The sequence below is a fragment of the Dermacentor silvarum genome, chromosome 1, assembly GCF_013339745.2.
Source record: "Dermacentor silvarum isolate Dsil-2018 chromosome 1, BIME_Dsil_1.4, whole genome shotgun sequence".
NCBI classification, from domain to species: domain Eukaryota; kingdom Metazoa; phylum Arthropoda; class Arachnida; order Ixodida; family Ixodidae; genus Dermacentor; species Dermacentor silvarum.
Window position 1 is genome coordinate 226,368,666 of NC_051154.1, and position 19,494 is coordinate 226,388,159.

General features: G+C 45.7%; 1 protein-coding gene across 2 annotated transcripts in view; it reads left to right on the plus strand.

Annotated features, from left to right (window-relative positions):
* LOC119436854 (GRIP and coiled-coil domain-containing protein 2-like) overlaps window positions 1–19,494 on the plus strand; it is a 213,243-nt gene that overhangs the window by 106,724 nt on the left and 87,025 nt on the right. For both annotated transcript variants that reach the window (XM_049660037.1, XM_049660038.1), the window contains 4 exons: window positions 3,857–4,033; window positions 12,498–12,539; window positions 12,760–12,832; window positions 15,753–15,829. In XM_049660037.1, coding sequence (XP_049515994.1) covers window positions 3,857–4,033; window positions 12,498–12,539; window positions 12,760–12,832; window positions 15,753–15,829 — 369 coding nt within the window. The remainder of the gene's footprint in view (window positions 1–3,856; window positions 4,034–12,497; window positions 12,540–12,759; window positions 12,833–15,752; window positions 15,830–19,494) is intronic.

A 19,494-nucleotide genomic window follows, 5' to 3' on the forward strand; every position in this document is an offset into this window, starting at 1 on the left:
ACGGAAAATTTATAAGTGGCTCGCGGAACCCCGAGCAGGGGCTTGCAGAACCCACTTTGAGAACCCATGGCCTACAGGCAACATACCAGAAAAAAAAAAAAAGTTTTTTTTTTATTGCCAAGTTTCGATATTGAGTATGAAGTTTCTGGCTAAATGTCTTCGGCCAGCACTGAGTAATGGGCAGAAACCATCATTTGTTGCTTTAGGACAAGAACACAGGACGAGAACGACTTGCATTCTTTTGTAAGCATGGTCAGAGGAGACCGACCAATGCTAGATCTCCGGCTTCAGCAGTATCACTCACGTGATGTGAGGGAAATTAAATGTTCATCTATGGTTCACCTATTATGAGAGCTGTCTGTAGAATTTCCAAATGAAGGCATAGGTGGCATGGTGTGAAGCCAACTTCCAGTTTTCTGCCTGGGGTATGTCCTCTGGCTGAAAAAGTTTCAGCAAAATATTTTTTTAATTGCCATTGATTGTATTTATTCTCAGTGTTTTGCACATTTAGATAGAAAATAAACAGTTTTTTCGGGTGTGTATAGGTCTAGTCATTAAAGGTAAAAAAACAAAGTTCGCAGATAGCATACCTTCCCGTGAACATCTGAGCCAAATTTTGCAGTTGTGCGCAGCATGTGCAAGCGGAGCGCAACGTCACCTTTTTCCCAAACGCTCTCTTTTTCACAGAAGCCTGCTCCTCACTCTTTTCGGGCTCCTTTATTTCGTAATACTCTAGCAGATTTCAATATGTGGCTGCTATTGGCCAATAGCTGACATTAATCGAGAAGGGTGTTTGCATCATTGCGCTTCTTCGTACTGTTACTGGGTATATTTATTGATGCCGTTCAATAAGCAGGCTGAAGAAAGCGATAATTTGCTTTCGAATTTCGATAAGAATTACGTACTTCCAGAAGAAGCCGACTATCGTTTGCTCGTGCTCAGCCGCGGCCGCCTGCGTAGGAATTAAACTTTAGCCACCCTGCTTAATGATGTCATAGCCGTCAGGTCTCGCTAATTTCGGCTAGTTTTGAACCACGCGAAACTTAAGGTCAGACCACACGCACACTTGCCAGCGCGCACTCACTCCTGGCCACTTCTGGTTAGACGCCTTGGCAGAATTCACTTTGTATTGAGCTATTGTTAGCACTTCAAAATGCAAAAGTTGGATGTGGCTATTATTCATCAGTGAAGCTTGTGCAGCACAAGGCTGGTCTGCACTACGTAGCACGGCCAGACTGGGGCATATGAGCGCGAGCAGGCACTCAAGCCCTGTCGTTCAAAAAGCAACCGCTGTTCATACGCAGTGCAGTTGCATGTAGACACGGTGTGCTACGTAACGTAGATACTCAAGCCACCGCTGGGTGCCACGACGGGTTCGCTGGCTGAGCGCACTGCTGCTCGCTGAGGACAGCCGCGTTTGGCTACGTTTGAGCACCATAATCTGAAGTAGTGGCGTCTACGTGAACATCCAAAATCAAATTTGAACTGCGCACCACAGTGACGTTCCTTAGGCAGAGCATTGTAAGCACACCCCGCTTTGCTGTAGCCTTCACAGTGCAAGGCATTAAAGACGGAATGGGAGCAAAGTGAAAAGGATCATATGCGACCTTTAATTGTCAATAACCTTGCTTCTTCTGAACACATTGAAATACTTTTGCGTCAAAGTATTTCTGAAGTAGTATATTTTAACTTGAAATGCATTTCTCGATTTCGATAAAAAGTGGTTCAGGGCCGCTTTAGGGCAGAGAGTTAAGCTAGTTGGAATTTAGACGAAACATGTCCCCGTGCATGAGAAAAATAAAGAGAGGTGCAGAGAAAAAAGGACGGCAGTTTTTGAGTACACACATGGCAGTTGTCTGAGTGGAAAATCTGGCAAATCAGCATAATTTACTGTCTTTATCATTGCAGTCATTTAAAAATTCAGTAGCCAAGTTGGCCAAAGTGCACATTTTACATTGTTTAATTCCAGAAGAGTGGCATGCACTGGAGGCTAGTTTAAACGATTCTTCCTCGCAGTTTTATTATTTTTCGGTATGTCAGAGACTGAAAGATATGATTAAAAATACTTAAGCACCCTCTTTAATTCATACAGTTCAATGATGTTGCTTGTAGAATTCCATAGTGAGTGTTTGGCAGCTATCGATCAATTCAATCATAGACATCAACTAATTTGACTGATTTCTAGTGCCGAAGTATTCTTATTGTCACTGTTTTATTTTTGTATTGTGTCATTCTTGCTCCATTTTGCTGATTCAGCAGTACACTGGTCAGTAGCATACTGATCAAGAGTCTTGTACAGCATAATTACAGTGGAACCCCGATTATATGACTTTCCGAGGACCATGCAAAACCGTCGTATAATCCGCACGTTTAAAATCAAAAACTAAGAATATAGGCAGCGACGCTCAATCTTGCCCCAAAAACGGGTACAGACCGCCTGAATAAGCCCGCGGCACGAACCTGCACTGCTTCAGGGAAGGCAGATTAAATTATAGAGATTACCGTATGTATTGATTGTAATGTCGCTTGAACTCAACCCTCGTGTTACACTCGAATATTCAACAGCAAAATTAGCCATTTTAAAACAAATGCTCTAAATCCCACGATTTCTAGCGCTACGTTGACAACCTGTAACTTTACATCTCAATCCAATCCATGTACAAGTTGACCGAAGTTGGAACTTGTTTTTTATTGGAATCGACGCCGTTTATCCATGAGGAAGAAAATGCTGTTTTCGCTGTGCTTGTGACTGGTTACGATGCTGCAATACCCTACAGCCTTTTGGGGTCCGACTTCGTTCTTTCGTGACGTTATGGCGACGCAGCGCATTAGGTATGACGGCCGCTTTGAGAGACGAGCAATTTTGATGGCCGAGGAGCTGGGAAAGTCTGCCGCGGCTCGGTGTCTCGACATGAACGAGTCAACAATTTGCAGATGGCGGGACCAGCGGCAGGCCCTCTTTAAATGCAGGCCAGTCGGAAAGGCTCTGTGGAACCTGAAGTGGCCTGGTACTGACCCCGAATGAAATGTTTGTGCGGTCTTTTAAGAAGTACTTACATCTCAAACAAGCTTGACGGCACGGAAGATGACTTGATTCTTGGGCGATCTCTTATGGAGAAAGTTTCGGTTTCGCGAGACTCTGCTCGTCCCGGCACCGAACCCCTCGAAGTATATGGCCAACAGCACTCTTGGCACTGATAGCGTGCTTAGGACAACGCCAGAAACTCTTAGTGGGGATGCTTTCAGTGCCGAGTCAAGCGAAATTTCTAGAAATTGAAACTATCTATGAAAGTGATCGCGCGAGAATACCGGCCAAGGAAAGCTCCATCTCCTCGTCAGAAGACGATGATGAGTGAACATAACAAGTTTCCGAATTGCGATTCCTTGAATAAAAGGTACCATTTCTTTTTCCGTTAATCTCGCGTTACATTCGCGGTTTTATATTTATTATTTCGCATGACGGGGGGGGGGGGGGGGGGTGTCACCCCTCACATTACATTTGCGGGCACATTACGTTCGGGTAAATATGGTATTGCACACGCGTTATCAGCAGGCTGCAATGTGCTCATGTGCCAGCCTGTGTCTGCTTAGGGCTTTTCTTCTTCTTTTTTTTCTCGGACGGTACTAAGAGAGGCGTCGTACGAGGCGAGGTCGTCGTAAAATTGCGTCATATAATCGAGGTTTTTTAATACATTATTTCTATGGGTGCTTTGCCGGGACCAAACAATCCGTCGTAAAATGCGGGTCGTCGCATGACCGGTGGACGTATAATTGAGGTTCCACTGTATTCACTTTTGTTCTCAGAATCTGTGTTGACCCAGGGTAACTGTGTCACATAATTGCGTTTTTTTTACAGAAGAAATTAGCTACACTAGAGGAAGAGCACAAGCGCACTTTGGAGGCTCATCTCGAGTCTGTTGATGGGCTGAAGCGAGAAATTGCCGAGATGCAACAGAAGCTACCACATCAGAGTTCACAACTTGAGGAAACAACTGTCATCGACATCAGCACGCTTGAGCGCCAACAAGGAGAGGTGCGCTGTTGTTGCCTCTGCATGAGCTCAGAGTTTGTGACATCACTCGAGGCCTCAAACGAAATGAGAAAAGGAGACACATTGGCCCACGGGAACGCCTCTTCAGTAAAGGCAGACATGGCAAGCACTGGCACATCTGTCTTTATTGTAGTGGCGTTTGCTGCTACATAAAGAAGAAACCGACACAGTTACACAGAAACCAATTGCAATGGGCTTGCTATATTATATAGTAGCAGCATGCATGCTGTAAATGCTGGTGGTCATTAATTTAGAGGCACTTCCACAGCTATTGCCCAAGTAACACCATGGGGAATTATCTGGGGCTTAAAGGGTGGTTGCCCGACACCGTCTGTTGCTGCCCTGTCACTGGCATTTCTAGCTAGATCAAAGCTTGTCCCTTACTTCAAAATACAGGTTTATTTTGCCATGTTCTTCCATAGATCACAATATTTTGTGATGTTCTGAACTGCCTCAAGTCAGCAGTGGAACACAACGTAGGCTCAGTGGCCTTAATGCAACCATCAATTTTTTTGTGGAAGGATGTCGTTTTATGTTGAAATTGGAATGGAGAAGCTAGGGGCTTGCTGCAGCTTAGTGCATTTGTATTAATGCACTTTTCGGAAAATCTACTTCTTTGCCATTTTTTGCCATTTCAAGACCCACGTCTCCCTTAATAACAACCATGCTCGGACTTGGTTTCTCAAAATTTGGTTTAGTATAGTGTTCCATTGCAACTTTGCTCGTTATAAAGCATAATTTATTCAGTGCCTTTTAACAGCTGTATTTTATAGACATGCATGTTAGACATGCATAGAACCGGTTTTAACAATGTATCGGATGTAACAATTAGCAGCCAATACACTTTTGTATGTGTTTCACTTTTGTATACGTTCTGTGGTAAAATAAACTGCTTACAATGCTCCCATGGTGCATTATCAGTTATAACAATTAAATCCGGACCCCGAAGGGAAAAAAAAAGCGAAATCCTCGGGGAGGGGAAAAAAATAAAATACCAGCCCCTTTGTCACACCAGTCTTCGTGCCCCGTACGACTCACCTTTGTTAAAGCCCCTCTATGTTTAAAACTAGCGCCTTCTCTGTTGGCCTTCCCAGCTCTGCGCTCGTTTTCTCTACCGCGCCTCCGCATCGACCGTGGCGCCACCAACACTGTTGCAACGTAGCAAACAACCTTGGGTATTTTTGCGCACATCGGGCGATAATTGGAGTCATGTGCTTGTAATTTGACTGGGATTTCTTTCGTTCTTCTCAAATTACGTCTTTAATGTTTCGACATTAGGAATTACAAAAGTGTGTCTTGCCTTGTTTTATCAAGTGGAAACATTGTGCACGCACTTAAGGGAGCCATGGCATGCTGGATTCCACGTGCATGCACCCGTTTTCTCTAATTTGGTTGTGGTCGAGTGCACTGTTAAATGCCTTGTGGGAGTAGAAAAGCTCTCTGCAAGCACAGCTGTCATGGTACACCCATACTTCCACTTGCGCCTTATCTGCTGTGGTGTGCCTGTGTGCCTATTGCGCTTTGTTTTGGTTCAGCTGTACACGTTCATTTACTTTTCAGTGTCCCAGCTTACTCGGCACCGTTAGCGGAACTCGGATAATGGGTGACCACATTGATGGTCAAGATAGTTGACAATCTCGGAAAGTTTGGTGCACGGCGCGCAGAGATACTCCACGTGTTACTTCAATTAATAAGATTGCGAACAAAGCTGCTATGAGAGAGCAGAAGCACATTTAGTTTATTACTAGTTTTTTATAGCAGTTGCCGCATTTTGTATGTGTGTGCCGTGCGGTCAATTGCGACGAAATCCTCTGGTCCGCGCAGTTCTGTGGGCACGACACTTCTGCTGTGGGTTCACTTAAAGGGGCCAGGACACCAATTTTTTGAGCTTAAATTATGCATTACATGTTAAACCATATGCGTCCTCCAGCAAGCTGGCAAATTTTGAGTGCATTCGGTGCCGTAGATAACTTGCATTTGAATTTTTTAATGTCGCAGTTTAACTGCAAAGCAGCCTGGCAACACGAAATTAGTGGGCCTCCCCGAAAACGGCTTCCTCGGGTAACAGAAGCCGGTCTCGAAGGCCTAGTGTGTTAGAGCGTGTGGAGAAAGACAGCCGATGTGGTCTCGAACTGAATAAAAGCAGGCAACACAGAGATGGCCTCTCAGTTCCAATGTTCCAATACAGAGACCGGTTTTAACGATATATCGCTTACAACAATGAGAAGCTGCTACACCGTCAACTTTTGTATGTTTTCTATGGTGAAATAACCCGCTTACTACGATGCCCCGAGGCTGCATTATCGGTTATAACAATGAAGTCTGGTAACTGGGCAGCCGTGCCAAAAGGTAATGGAATGCGAAATCCTTAAAAAGAAAAAAAGAAATTCGTGCTGCTGCATGCCGCCACGCTGTTTTCCAGCCCTCTCCGCATCGCCAGCCTTGCGAGCCTCTCTCCTGTCGCCTTCCACCCCTCCAAAAACGAATTGGCTGCGCTCATAGCTCTATGCTGCGCCACCCTTCTAAGCACAAATGGACCGCGCCAACTGCGCTGATAGCCTGATAGCGCTGCGCACTGCGGGTGCTGCTCCGAGATTGAGCACTGGTCAGCTGGCCCCTCATGCCCTGCAGTTCTGCAAACTGTTTAAGGCGCTCGGGCTCGTCTTTGATTGTTGTGTCAAAGTCGTTCCTGGCCACGTGGTTTCTCAGCCTCGTTTGACTCTCCACTGAAGCAGAAGACGGCTAATCCGCCTGCTGATCATCGGCATTAATTCACGATGTTGCCGGTGAAAAGAAAGCGCACTGCTATAGATTTGGAAACAAAGTGCTTATAACCGATGAGGCGATCGTTGCGAATGTGCTTGCCTCGGGTAGCGACGACAGCAGCGATAATGCGGTAGGGCAGGCTGCCTCAACGTTGTCCTCGCAGGAGGCCCTGCAGATTATTCAGTCCCTCAAGGGCTTCGTTTTCGCGAGGAGCTTCCGCTGCACTACGTGGAGCACCGGGATGCCTTGTAGAAGGCTGTCGGCAAGCTTTGCGTAAAGCAAGCAAAGCTGACGGACATTTGGGTTTTCTCGTGCAAGCCAGTGAGAAGTACGTGGCGAGATGCTTGTGGCAATTTTGCCCCAGTGTATCTTATGGACTTCCTTAGGGGCTGCCACGGCAACCATCTCGCATTTTTTAAAAGACCTCTTTTGCGATGCCTCGGCGGAGCTGACATGTCACTTGCCGCCCGTGACCAAGCTTTGCAGTTGTTATAGCTGTGCCATTCTTGAACGCCGACAGCCGCGGCTTGTTACCCGAGGTCTGAGTGTGGGGGAAGCAGAGTTGAACAGTTAGTCAACACAATCAGCAGCCGGATGGAGGAAGGTGGTTGGGAGGGGGACTGGCCTCCCTGCCATTATAGTTTTCTCACAACAACAGCTATGCCATCCCTTTATTTTGATTTTTTTTTCATGCAACCTGGTTATAACAATTATTGGTTATAGCAATGGAATTTTCGTGGCACCTGAATATTGTTATAAATGGGTTCAACTGTATATGTAATGGTATGTGCTTATTTTGAATATGCAGCCCATTTTTTATCATCTCCTTTGGTTATGATTTTATGTGAGCTTCCCTGAAATAATTTTTTGCATAGGTTTGCAAAATAGTTGTTCTTTAGATTTGGCTGAACAGGGTATCAGTGACTTCCGTGTGATTCAAGAAATGCATAAGACCAACCTTATTGCCTTGCCTTACCTAAAACACTAGTTGCAAGGCTTCAAAGTTAAGCACCAGAAAAGCACTCCTTCGAGTTTCAACTTCAAGACCTTGCAACTCATGTTCTAGCAAGGTCAGCTCATGTTCTAGGTAAGGTAGAGCAATAAGATAATAAGATTGGTCTTACGGCATTCCTTGAATCATGTAGAAGCCATTGATACCCTATTTTGCGAAATCTAAGCGCAAGATATTTAGCAAATTTGTGCAAAAAATATTTAAAGGACACTTGCATAAAATTGCAACCAAAGGCGATAAATAAAAATGGACCTCATATTTGAAATAAGCACCAAGAATTACATGTAAGTACAAGTTTCCAGTGCCATACCTCAAAGAATAAAGATTTCAAAAATTTTCGGTCACAGGCCCACATCTTCCCTTAAATGGTCCATGACAACAATTTCTTTAGCTTAAATTATGCTTTGCATGTTAAACCATACGCGTCCCCGAGCAAGCTGGCAAATTTTGAGCGCATTCGGTGCAGTAGATAATTTGCATTTGAATTTTTTAATGTCGCAGTTGAATTTCGCAAGGCTGATGTCACATACCCGAGCCAAAGTGGCGGTTGCTATCAGTGGGAGAGGTCGAGAGGCAGCGATTTCAAATTGAAATTTTGCATTAAAATGTGCGCGGAGAGTCTATTTTTTTTTCTTTCTTTTTTTTTTGTACATAACTATATTGGGCCCTCTACTCTCAGTTACAAAGATAACCTGAGAACAGTTGCACACCCGTGTCATGGCCCCTTTAAGAATCGTTCCTCGTAACACTCATGGTGCTGTTTTGCTGTGCAGTCACTTGTATGAATAAAAAACAACTTTGCACCGGCAGTGCTGTGTCACGTTACCGGTTTGTCTGAGAGGACTAGATCTATTTTTTTTTGTATACTGGTGCTGTGCATGCAAGTTTGAATCTCTTCTCTCACTGCCTGTATAGAAACTGCATAAAATAGCTGACGCTAAAGTTTTCTTCAAGTTCAATTCATTGTCTGGTGCGATTCGTTCCTTGCCAGTAAATGAGCTTTTATAGTCACCAGTACATTTAGCATATCTAATTTGTTCTTCCTGTGTTATTTTTTTGCTTTTGTTTGCTTTGTTTGTGCTAATTCTACTTTTTCCCACTCCTACTGTAGCCCTGCAATAAGGCTGCCGTGTAAATAAACAAATAAATAAATAAATACAAAGTCCATGTTGTGGAATATCTCATCTGAAAATGCTTCGTTACTACTCGCAATGTAGGCACAGCCTTGTATAAATGAAGTTTGACGAGCATGGGGTGGGAAAGCTCATAGTATCTTCCTGTTTACCTAACACGACACAATGGCCGTTCATTACAGTTAATGCAGTCACTCCAGCACACCAGAATTATTTTTGCTACATGCCTCCTTTTCCAAAGTGCAAGACAAATTGCTTCTTTTACTGAATCATTTCCTACAAGCGTATGCACAGCAGCTCATTTTGGACAGCAGGGTCCCTTGGAAAGCGTGCTGTTTAGGGAAGCACGTTCACAACAGAGGCACTCCATACAGCGCACGCTACCATATATGCATGCAGCTGCAACAAAAATAACATATATGCACGTAGCTGCAACGAAAGTGTCGCCGGCGAGCCTTGTAGTAAAGTGCGCACTTTTCTTCCAAGCAAAAAAAAAAAAAATCAAGCGCGTGGTGTCACGTGATGGCACTAGTCCATTAGGAAGGAGGAGGCACGTAGTTGGTGGCGCTAGAAAGGGAGAATGGCAGAGAGCTGGCGAGGGGGCGGCAGAGTTCAAAGGATTGCACTACTTTTGTTCATTGAGGAACTTTAGCCTTCGTCGCGTTACCTCGGAAAAAAACAAAACTGCACACTCTTTGTTGCACCCGCCTTTGTACCTCTACCCCTCACGACATGACTTCGTGGCATTGCTTTGAATAGTAATAATAATTATTATAATAGTAATGAAATAAATTGGGGCGGGGGGAGAGAAAAAAAAACAACTAGCCGCTTTGCCACGCCCTCCTTTGTGCTGCGCACCTCCCATGGAACGCCTTTGTTGCCCCTCTCCCGTCCAAGAGGGTAGAAGGAAGATCGGAGAGGTGCGACATGAGGGGTGCAAAGGTGGGGGTGGTGATGTGGCTAATTTTTTTTGTCTTTTCCTGAATTTCGCCTTTCTTTTCTTTCAGACGCAGACACCTAGTTGCCAGACCTAATTGTTATTGCCTCTAATGTGGCATGGGAACATTGCATACCTGCCAACTCTCCTGAATTGTCCGGGAGCCTCCCGAATTTTTCTCGCATCTCCCGATTGTGCGGACGTGACCTCAAATCTCCCGAAAAGTGGCCGCCACATTTTTTTTTCTTTACGGCCTGTAATATAACCATGTGGAAAAGCCGCGCGGGAGCAGTTCGTCACCAGCATGCACCGTGAATCGTAGTAGCGGCCGCTGGCACCACCATGAACGCGAGCTGCCGACAGGCGCTGCCATATTGGATTTTCCGGATTGGCTCGTCTCAGGCTGGGTCGAGTGTTTTTAGCAATTCAGTCGTTATATGACCGTGAGTGCGTTAGGCTTCAGTTGACTTTGTCAGGCTGTCGAGTGAAGTGTGAATGCTGAACTACCCTTTGTTTCCCAGAGTTTAGTTGGAACGATCGATGGCACTTTCAAAAGCGAAGAATAAGTACTGTATATCTGGTATATAACTCGCACCTTTGTACAAGACGCATCCCTGTAAAATGGCAGTTTTTCCGGAAAAGGACGTATACATACCTGCCAACTCTCCCGAATTTCCCGGGAGCTTCCCAAATTTTGCGCACATCTCCTGATTGTACCGACGCGACCTCAAATCTCCCGGAAAGTAGTCGCCATAGCACAGCATTTTTAATTTTTTCGTTCGGATTTTTTTTACGTCCTATCGCTATAATTATAATATGCCCTGTAATATAACCATGCGAGAAAGCAGCGCGGAGCATTTAGTCACCAGCATGCACCTTGCAGCACTACCACGAACGCAAGAAACCAACGGGTGCTGCCATATTGGATTTTCCGGATTGGCTCGTCTCTGGCTGGCTCACGCATTTTTAGCAATCCAGTCGTTATATGATCGGGAGTGCGCTACGCTTTTGGCTTTGTCAGGTTGTCGAGTGAAGTGCGGAATGCCAAACTACTCTTCATTTCCCTGAGTTTAGTTAGAGCGACAGATGGCACTTTATGATATCGTACACGACGGAGTTTCCATGCTTTGTCACTTCGTAGAGAGGTGACAAGTATGGACTTGTCATTTTCCATACTTGACAAGTATGGACTTGTCAAAGTTTGCCACACGGTGGCGAAATTTTTTTTACCGCTCCCCTCTTGCGCGGCGGTTTCCAGAATTTTTATGTTGCTGGGTTGGCAGGTATGTGTATATAAGTCGCACTGGTGTATTAGATGCAGCTGTTCATTCGGTAAGCGATTTAAAAAAAATTACAGTGACGTTTCACTCGGTGAACGCGGGTCACGCGCAAGCATGTGAGTGGCATATTTTGTTACTCTAGGCGCATTTCTGCTGTCGTGGCTGCTGCGATGTTCTGTATAAAGTCCAAGGGCGATAACATTGTCTCCACGCGCTGTATGCTGTATGTGCGAGTGAAAGCCTGCGACTGTGAGTTGAATCGTACACAAGGGAGGAAAGCGGGAAGGTGCACCAGCGCAGAAGGTAGGGGGCGGGGGGGCTGTTTGTACTCGGGGTAGCAGCTGCGTAGTTTACGCAGCGGCGCGTGCTGTATCTTGATAGTGATCTGCAGATGCGACGACTTCGTGGTCAGTCGACTCGCGGTCGTCTCCTGCCGCCGCTTGCGTTGCTGCTCTGTCCTTTTCGCACGGACGGGAACTCGGTCACGAAAAGAACTCGGCACCTTGATATCGTGCACAGAAGCCGGAGCAGTTAAATCAACCAGCGCACTCGCGTGGCTATAACGTCGAATCCAATTTTGACGGCAGTTTTTCTGGAAAAAAAAAACGTGCATGTGTCACACCATTCTATAAGTCGCACCAACGAAAAATTCAGAAAAAGAAGAATGCGTCTTATACACCGAAAATACGGTACTTGCAAGTATTTCTGAGATTATGCACGACTGAGTTTCTGTGCTTTATCACTTCGCGGAGTTGTGACAAGTATGGACTCTGTACCACGTGCGCTGTATCGCACAGCAGCATTTTTTTAGGGGGGGTGAAAACTTTTTTGACCCCCCCCCCCTCGCGTGGCGGTCTCCCGAATTTTTGATGTTGCGAGGTTGGAAGGTATGACATTGTAGTAAGCGATTTATTTTGCCATAGAACACACACAGAAGTTCAGGATGGGGCAGCTGCTCATTTTTACGTTCGAGTATTGTTAAACTGGTAATGCTATAAATGGATTCAACAGTGCTTCTTTCAGTCTAAATGAAATGTTTGAATGTTTGTCCCCTCTGCTTTTTTGTGCAACCCAGTTTAAAGAATTATCAGTTATAATAATGGGATTTTCTAGGCACTTCAATATTGTTATAAGTAGGTTGGACTGTATATCCACCTTCACCTATTTCAGATTTTTTTATTTCTGTTCGCATTGTAGTCTGCTTTATCCGGTCTTACTGCATGTTGTGGTTGTGCGAGACAGTGAATAAAATAAAAGTAGTAAACGAAGGGATGTCGCAATTTGGGTTGATATGTGTATCCTCCATTCTTCCACACAGGGCTCAGAGTCCATTTCACCAGTTCCTCCGATCGCTGCAAAGGTAGGCTGGTAGTTCTTGACCTATTCTAAACAGCCTTGCCATGTGATAGAAGAGAGAAATTTGAGAACACTGTCTGTTAATGCTTATTTTCTGCATGTCAGTGTATGCTAACAATGCATGTGTGATGAAATTGCTGCATTTGGCAAACTGCAGCAGCTATGCAGAGTCATACGAAATGCTCATGAACTCTGTTGAACGTGGAACTTTTATCTTTTTGCAGACCTCTCCATGGAACTTGGTTCCTGCAGGCGATATCAAACCTTTTGAGCAGCTTTTGGGAGAAAGCGACACCAGTGAGTTTTGACATATTTTCATACTTGCTGTTACCATTTTATCGTGAGATGCCAGGTTTTTGGTGTTCTTCACGATTGTGGTATTGACACATATTTCCCACTATTTTTATTTGCGCATAGTTTAAGTGAAAACCAATTTCAAGAAAGAAAAATACTGTCGCTGAGTGATTTTCTGTGGGCCATTTTTTTGTGCCTGTCGATCATACAGATCAACCTGCATGGCTGTGACAAACTGATAGAACCAATGTATAACGGTAACCAAATCATCGACAGCTGTACATGAATATTTCATTAGTAATCTTCATAAACATTCCTGCTTCTCTGCAGCGCAAATCGTTGCTGCTGCGACTATAGAGCAGAATGCCTGTTCACAGCACCCCTACAGAACAGTCAGCGAACAGTTAATAAACAGTCAACATAAAGTCAATCAGTAACAAACAGTCAATCAATCAGTTGGTAGGATTTTTCACCAAATTTAAGTATTTTTTGGCCTCCAGTGTAATGTTCTAAATTCTATGGTTGGCAGGTCTATATTTTTTAGATGTATGTAAAACTCCTTTTGCAAGAAATTTGGCACCTCCACTGTAGGTTTTGATGTCTTTTGTGGTTGCTTGAACACTAGAGTATGACTTCGCTGTGATTGTAGGAGGCTGTGTGCACTTCAGGAAGTTTAAGAACTTCACGTTTGTTGCAATGTTAGTGTAATGTATTGGAACATGGGAAAGAGCTTTGCAAAGCAGGTACATGTAAGTTACACAACATTTACACTTTTTATGTTGCACTAATAAGGAAATGGCCTTTTTGGTTTGTGTGCCTTAGCATTCATGCACTCTGCACTTGGGCTATCATCATATGGTGAAATAGTGAGTACTCTGAAATAGCACTCACTTTTTTTCAAGGAGCACCAAAAACACCGAGAAACATGCTTCAATGCAGACTGATAAGCTGCTTTACTAATACACAGTGGAGTCTCATTGATATGATCTTCACGGGAACTGGAAAATAAAGCGTATCATCCGAAAATAGTATCATCCAATGTATTATCCAACCAAATCATATAATCGGGAAAAGAAAAAGAAAACTGTCATCCCGAAAACGTATTGCACAGAATCATATCAACGAGGTTCCACTGTAAATGGTACCTGAGGTAATGTGGAAGTTCTCGTCAACGATTAACGCCATGAATTTACATAGTGTACTTTTGTTATGGTATGTTGACAGTGTTTCATACTGGCCATGGTAAGCAACTTGAAAAAAGAAAAAAATACATCTCAAGTTTTGCTTCCGTCTGCAAGAGGCTCCATCAGAGACCTGCTGAATGCTGAAACGAGCATTTGGAGATTAAGTCATTGACCATAGCCAAGCTTGTGCGTGGTTCAACTGTTTAAAGAGTGGCAGAACATCCACGGAGCATAAGTACTCTGGAAACCCTTAAAGGTCATTTGCAGCGAAATTTTGGACCATGTAAAAAACTCTTAAGATGTTTGCAATACGAGTGGGAGCATCACGAAAAGCTCACAAAGCTATCACTTTTTGATGACAAAAGTTAAAAAACACTGCCATTGCTGTCACTTGAAATGACACATGAGCAAAAACACGCTGATCCTCGGCATGACCTCCGAGATAAGGCAATGCCCACGGCTGCCCACAGCACACTGAAAAATTTCGGAGGCGGCACGCTGGAATTCACGTCATAGCAAAAACCACCAGAAGCACATGTCGTCTGCTTAAGTGCTGTTTAAAGGCTACTAACAAAAAACTATACAATTACCAGCCCTGCAGCTTTGCCAAGATTGCTTCAGTGGTATAGATGACTCATTTATAACAAATTTAGCCAAAGTGAAATTTCATTGCAGTTGGCCTCCAACTGAAATAAATAACAAGCATCACACGATTTGAGAATTCACAATTTGAAGTTGTTGAATCTTCACTTTCTTCGAATACTATAAGGGTCAACAGTTTTTGCAGTCTGTGATGGGAAAGACTCATGCAAGTGGAGACTCTTCTGAATGATTCTGGTCAGGAAAACTGCAGCTGCTCAGGCGGTTCAGTTACTGAACGAATGCATAGAGGAGGTCACTATGTACCATATTTACCAGTCATTGAGTAAGCATGTCTCACCTTGGGCAGCCTACGAATTTGCTTTCTCGATTTAGACAAAGCAACATATTATTTTAACCTACTACGGTAGCCCAGTGGCTATGACATTGCGCTGCTGAGCTCGAGGTCGTAGGTGTAATCTTGGCCACGGCGGCCATATTTCAATGGGGGCAAAATGCTAGAATGCTCATGTACAGTGTACCTCATAATCAGATCATGGTTTTGGCATCTAGAATTCCATAATTTAATATTCTAAATTTATTATTTGGTCAATCTCAAGATGTTTAGATTCCTTCAAAACTGTGCAATGCTGTAGCTCCTTCAACAAGCACTACACTCTACTACATGCACCTGGAGACGTGCTGCTCCTTTTTTCATTGCTGACACTGTCAGTACCAGATATGATTGTACCTTGTTTCACATTTACAAGCTCAGTTTATCCAGTAGTTAGTGGTATTACATGTCTCAGATAATGTAAACAATAATTTTGTTACCTAACTTTTCACTTTTTGTTTCCTTTCTTTAGAAATTGAGAATACTATTTGATATTCAAAGGCTGTTTTTTTTTTAATATTCAATTCAATTAGAAAACTTTGCTATTTGAACATTCCTACTATAGGCTGCGCAGCTTTAATCTCTCATACGTATCTTAAGAGTACCTTGAAGACCTGCAGTACTTTTGACAGTTTACACATAACAGGCAGTAGAAGCAAATGATAATGGACAGCTTTAAACGTATGTATAATATGAAAGTTGGCTTAAAGTCATCACAGTTTATAGCACATTCCAAATGTTTTTCTATTTTCTTTTTCTTGCGCAGCGGCTGCTGGAGGAGATGTACAGTTTCTACACGCAAAGGTCAGCGATTCTGAGAAGAAGGTGGAGCATTTGGTGGAGGTGAGTAAATGAGCATTTGTATTCATTAGTATACTTACGCACAGTATACAGTGCAGTCCACTTACGATATCATGACAAACGAAAAATTAGATCGTTATAACCATCGTTATATCTGGACTGCCGTTTAAAAAAAAAAGAAAACACCGTCGCATATAGTTTCAAAACCAAATTTGCCACTTGCGATAAAAAATCTACGTTGTAGAAAGTAGGCTGTGAAAAATGAAATGTTTATTTATACCTCTCAATAGCGTTTCAATCGTCAGGCGCCCTGAAATAGTCGGAAATCTTCACTTGCTTTTGGGGAAATTTCAGGTTCACATCCGCAGTGTGCATCATGTCCAGCTGTGGCGTGAACGCTGGCGGCAATAATTTAGCGTGCATGAAATCAATTAGTAACTCGATCGGAGTGACTCGATCGACGACGTTGCACTTTGGATGAACATCGGGGTTGGTGTCAAAGACTGGCCATTGTCAATCTCGTCGTCACTGCCGCTGCTGTCATCTCCTTTGCACAACGCTGCCGTCTATCGCGACAACAATCGCCCCGTCGTAGATCTCTTCGCAGAACGAGGCAGCACTATCTGCACTCGGAAACTCCTCCTTCGAAGCACCACCTATTTCATCGAGCACGTCAGTATTGACATGCTCCCAGAGTTCGGTAATGTCAGCAGCTTCCACTGTGTTAGTTTCACCCATGGGGGTTTCGTCCTGGCGTACAAAGCCCGCCTTTTCTGTTGATCAGCATGGCTACTGCTTCTAACCTTCAGGATCGTGGCGCTCCCGGTTTTCATAATCGTCGATATCATCGACTGCACGAGCTCGTATTTCTTCAAGTCTTGCAAAATTTGCAGCTTCCTCTCAAGCGACACAGCTTTGCGCTTTGTCGGCGCACCTCCCGCTGATTCTGCGACGTGTCTTTGCGCTCACTGGGAGAGAGAGAGAGATTGTATGGGGGGGAGTGCATGCAGCGCTCACTTATTGTCTTTTTTTTTTTTACTTCTTCTTCCCCCTCTTCTTCTATAGATGCTTGCACGACCGCCGGCGATGCGGACGCAAGCAGCTAGCGCCATTTTGTGCACGCTGCGCCAACTTGCGATGCTATCCGTGGCTTTCGCAATCGGCGCGCGCGTGGGCCAGGCAGGATGCGTTGCGCGGTAATGACGGCAGATACGAACTCGCGTAGGCAAACTTTTCGCCTCGTTTCGGTTAAGGGCAACTTAGGAAAGCAAATTTCACGATTATTCTTCACGAAAAATGCCGTCCAGAAGCAAACTTTCGATCGTTACCTATATCTGATATGCGATGAATAACATGGTTATATATGGTTTGTTTTTTGCTCATAGTCCTAATGCATAAGTTGATACTAAAGTCGACGCATCATTATAGCCGATATATCGTTTTACAGTGGAATCTCGATGATACGATCACGGCTAATACGAATTTCTGTATGATACGAATTTTTCTGTGGTTCCGGCTGAGCCCCATTACTTTGCAACGTGCTAGATAACGGTTGTTATGAATCGATTTTCGACCCGCATCGGTTGATACGAATTAACGGCGCCCCACCGACGGCCGCGAAAAAGAACAGCGCGCAGTCACGCGCTTTCTCCCTTTCTCTTTTGGTGCGGAGGCGCGGATGCGGCGCCGGACAGCGCGGAGGCTGCGACTGGGCGCGAAGAGTTTGACACGGTGGCGCTTTTCCTGCTTTTGCGCGCGGCCGCCGCAGCGATCGAAGGTTCGTGCGGTCTATCGCTTCAACGGAAACTGAGCGGCGAAAGCACAGCGCACACAATGTCAGAGCCGTGTGGAGATCGCTTTCAAGATACGGTGCGCGCGACAACCCCGACAGCCGGCAAAGGCGCAAAGTACAAGAACGCATTTGTTGGCAGAGTAGAAGCCCCCCTCCCTCCTTGCCTCCCTCCTGCGCTGCCTTCCTGCTTTGCTCCTTTCGGTGGGAGATTGCGTCGCCAGTTGCCCTTGTGCCCGGTTGCAAGATACGCATTTGGTGCCCCGCAGCACAGCGTCGCCCCCTCCCTTCCTCCCTTCCTCCCACACCCCCCGGCCTTTCCTTCCGCGCAACGGAAGCAGGGCCGGGCTCGACTGGTGAATTGTGTTTCGATGATACGAATTTCGGCTAATACAGTTAAACCTGCTTATAACGAACCTCCACATAACAAATTCCTGGATATAACGAAGTTTTTCTATTCCCCGCCATTACTCTATAGAAGCACATGTATTTGAGACCTCTACGTAACGAAGTGGCAGCGGGAGACCCCCTCGATATAATGAATTTCCCCCTCCGACAGCCTAGAGATTTCGCCCCAAATTTTGTCATTTTTGCGCGAGCAGCAACCGGAAGCACCTTCTCCGCCGCGACGGAATGCGAAGCGAGCGCACGTGTGCGTGCGTGCGTGTGCGAGGCGGGCCTGCATCCCTCGACCCGGCGATCTTGCCACCACGGGCGTGACCTTTCCCCTCCCTTCATTCAAACCTGATCCTGCCGCTTGCTGCAGCTGGTCTAGCCCGCCAAGCCGGCACTCTCTCCTTTTCCAGTTGATGTTGCCGACGCGCTGGTACACGCTGTGACACATCACACTAGATGTGCGCGGACACACACTCTCAAACGCTGGCGGCGTGTGGAAGCGCCGCTGGAGAAGCGAGCGAAGTGACCTTCGTGCTGTTGTCTATCGCTTCAACGCAAACTGAGCGCCAAGAACACACGGCCCGCACAAAGCTACGAGCCGCCGACGCATCTACACTGCTAGACTCTGCCCCAACGCAGATCGCTTTCAAGATACGGCCCGCGCGACCGCGCGCCGCCGCACAGTACCCAGTGTATGCTAGAGTACAGTACAACACCGCCCCGCTATCCCTCCCCCCTCGCTCCCTCGCCGGTGCCTTGAGCGCAACGGAAGAAGGCGCGCTTCCTCTCTCCTTTTCTTCCGCGTGTGAGGTTTATCGTATGGCCACGCTAGCGGCAAAAACACGCGGCAAAAAGCGGCAGGAATCGGGGGTTTTGCGGCGTGCCGTGTGAAATGGGTTCGAGACCCATTTCTGCAGCAAATGCCGCGTGCCGCGAGATGAAGAACCAATCAAAAGCGACGAGGGTGACGTCACGGAGCCATCACAACCGGACCGCCGCTGGTCCGCGCCAGGTATGGCCGGGTTTTCAATCGACGATCGTTGTCTCTCGCATGAAACAACGAGCGCACGCGGTGTTGCTCGCTCGTTCGGAGAGCGCGGGAGATCTTATCGCACTGCCGCGCGGCGAGACTTGCCACGGTGGCCTCGCGGCAAGGCGCTGCCGCGCGATCACTTGCAACCCGCGACATGACGCGCGCGTTTTTTGCCGCTACCGTCGCGGTCATCGGCTCCTCTCGCACGTTTTCACTCGCACATACAGCATACGGCGCGCGGCGTCTGCGTTACCGCCCTTGGACTTTATACCGAATATCTATGACCCAAAACCAATTTTAGGGCCACAACGCATCATAGACACCATCTTTATAGCAAACACGGATCTCAAGGGCCATACTTTTGCTGGCAGAAACCGAAAATACGTCATAGTTGTCGCTCCCGGCACTTTGGGCGGCCAATGCCATCGTCAAGCCACCAAGCCAAGCCACATGAAAAGTCAAAATGGCCGCTCGAACCGGCGCGGGGTG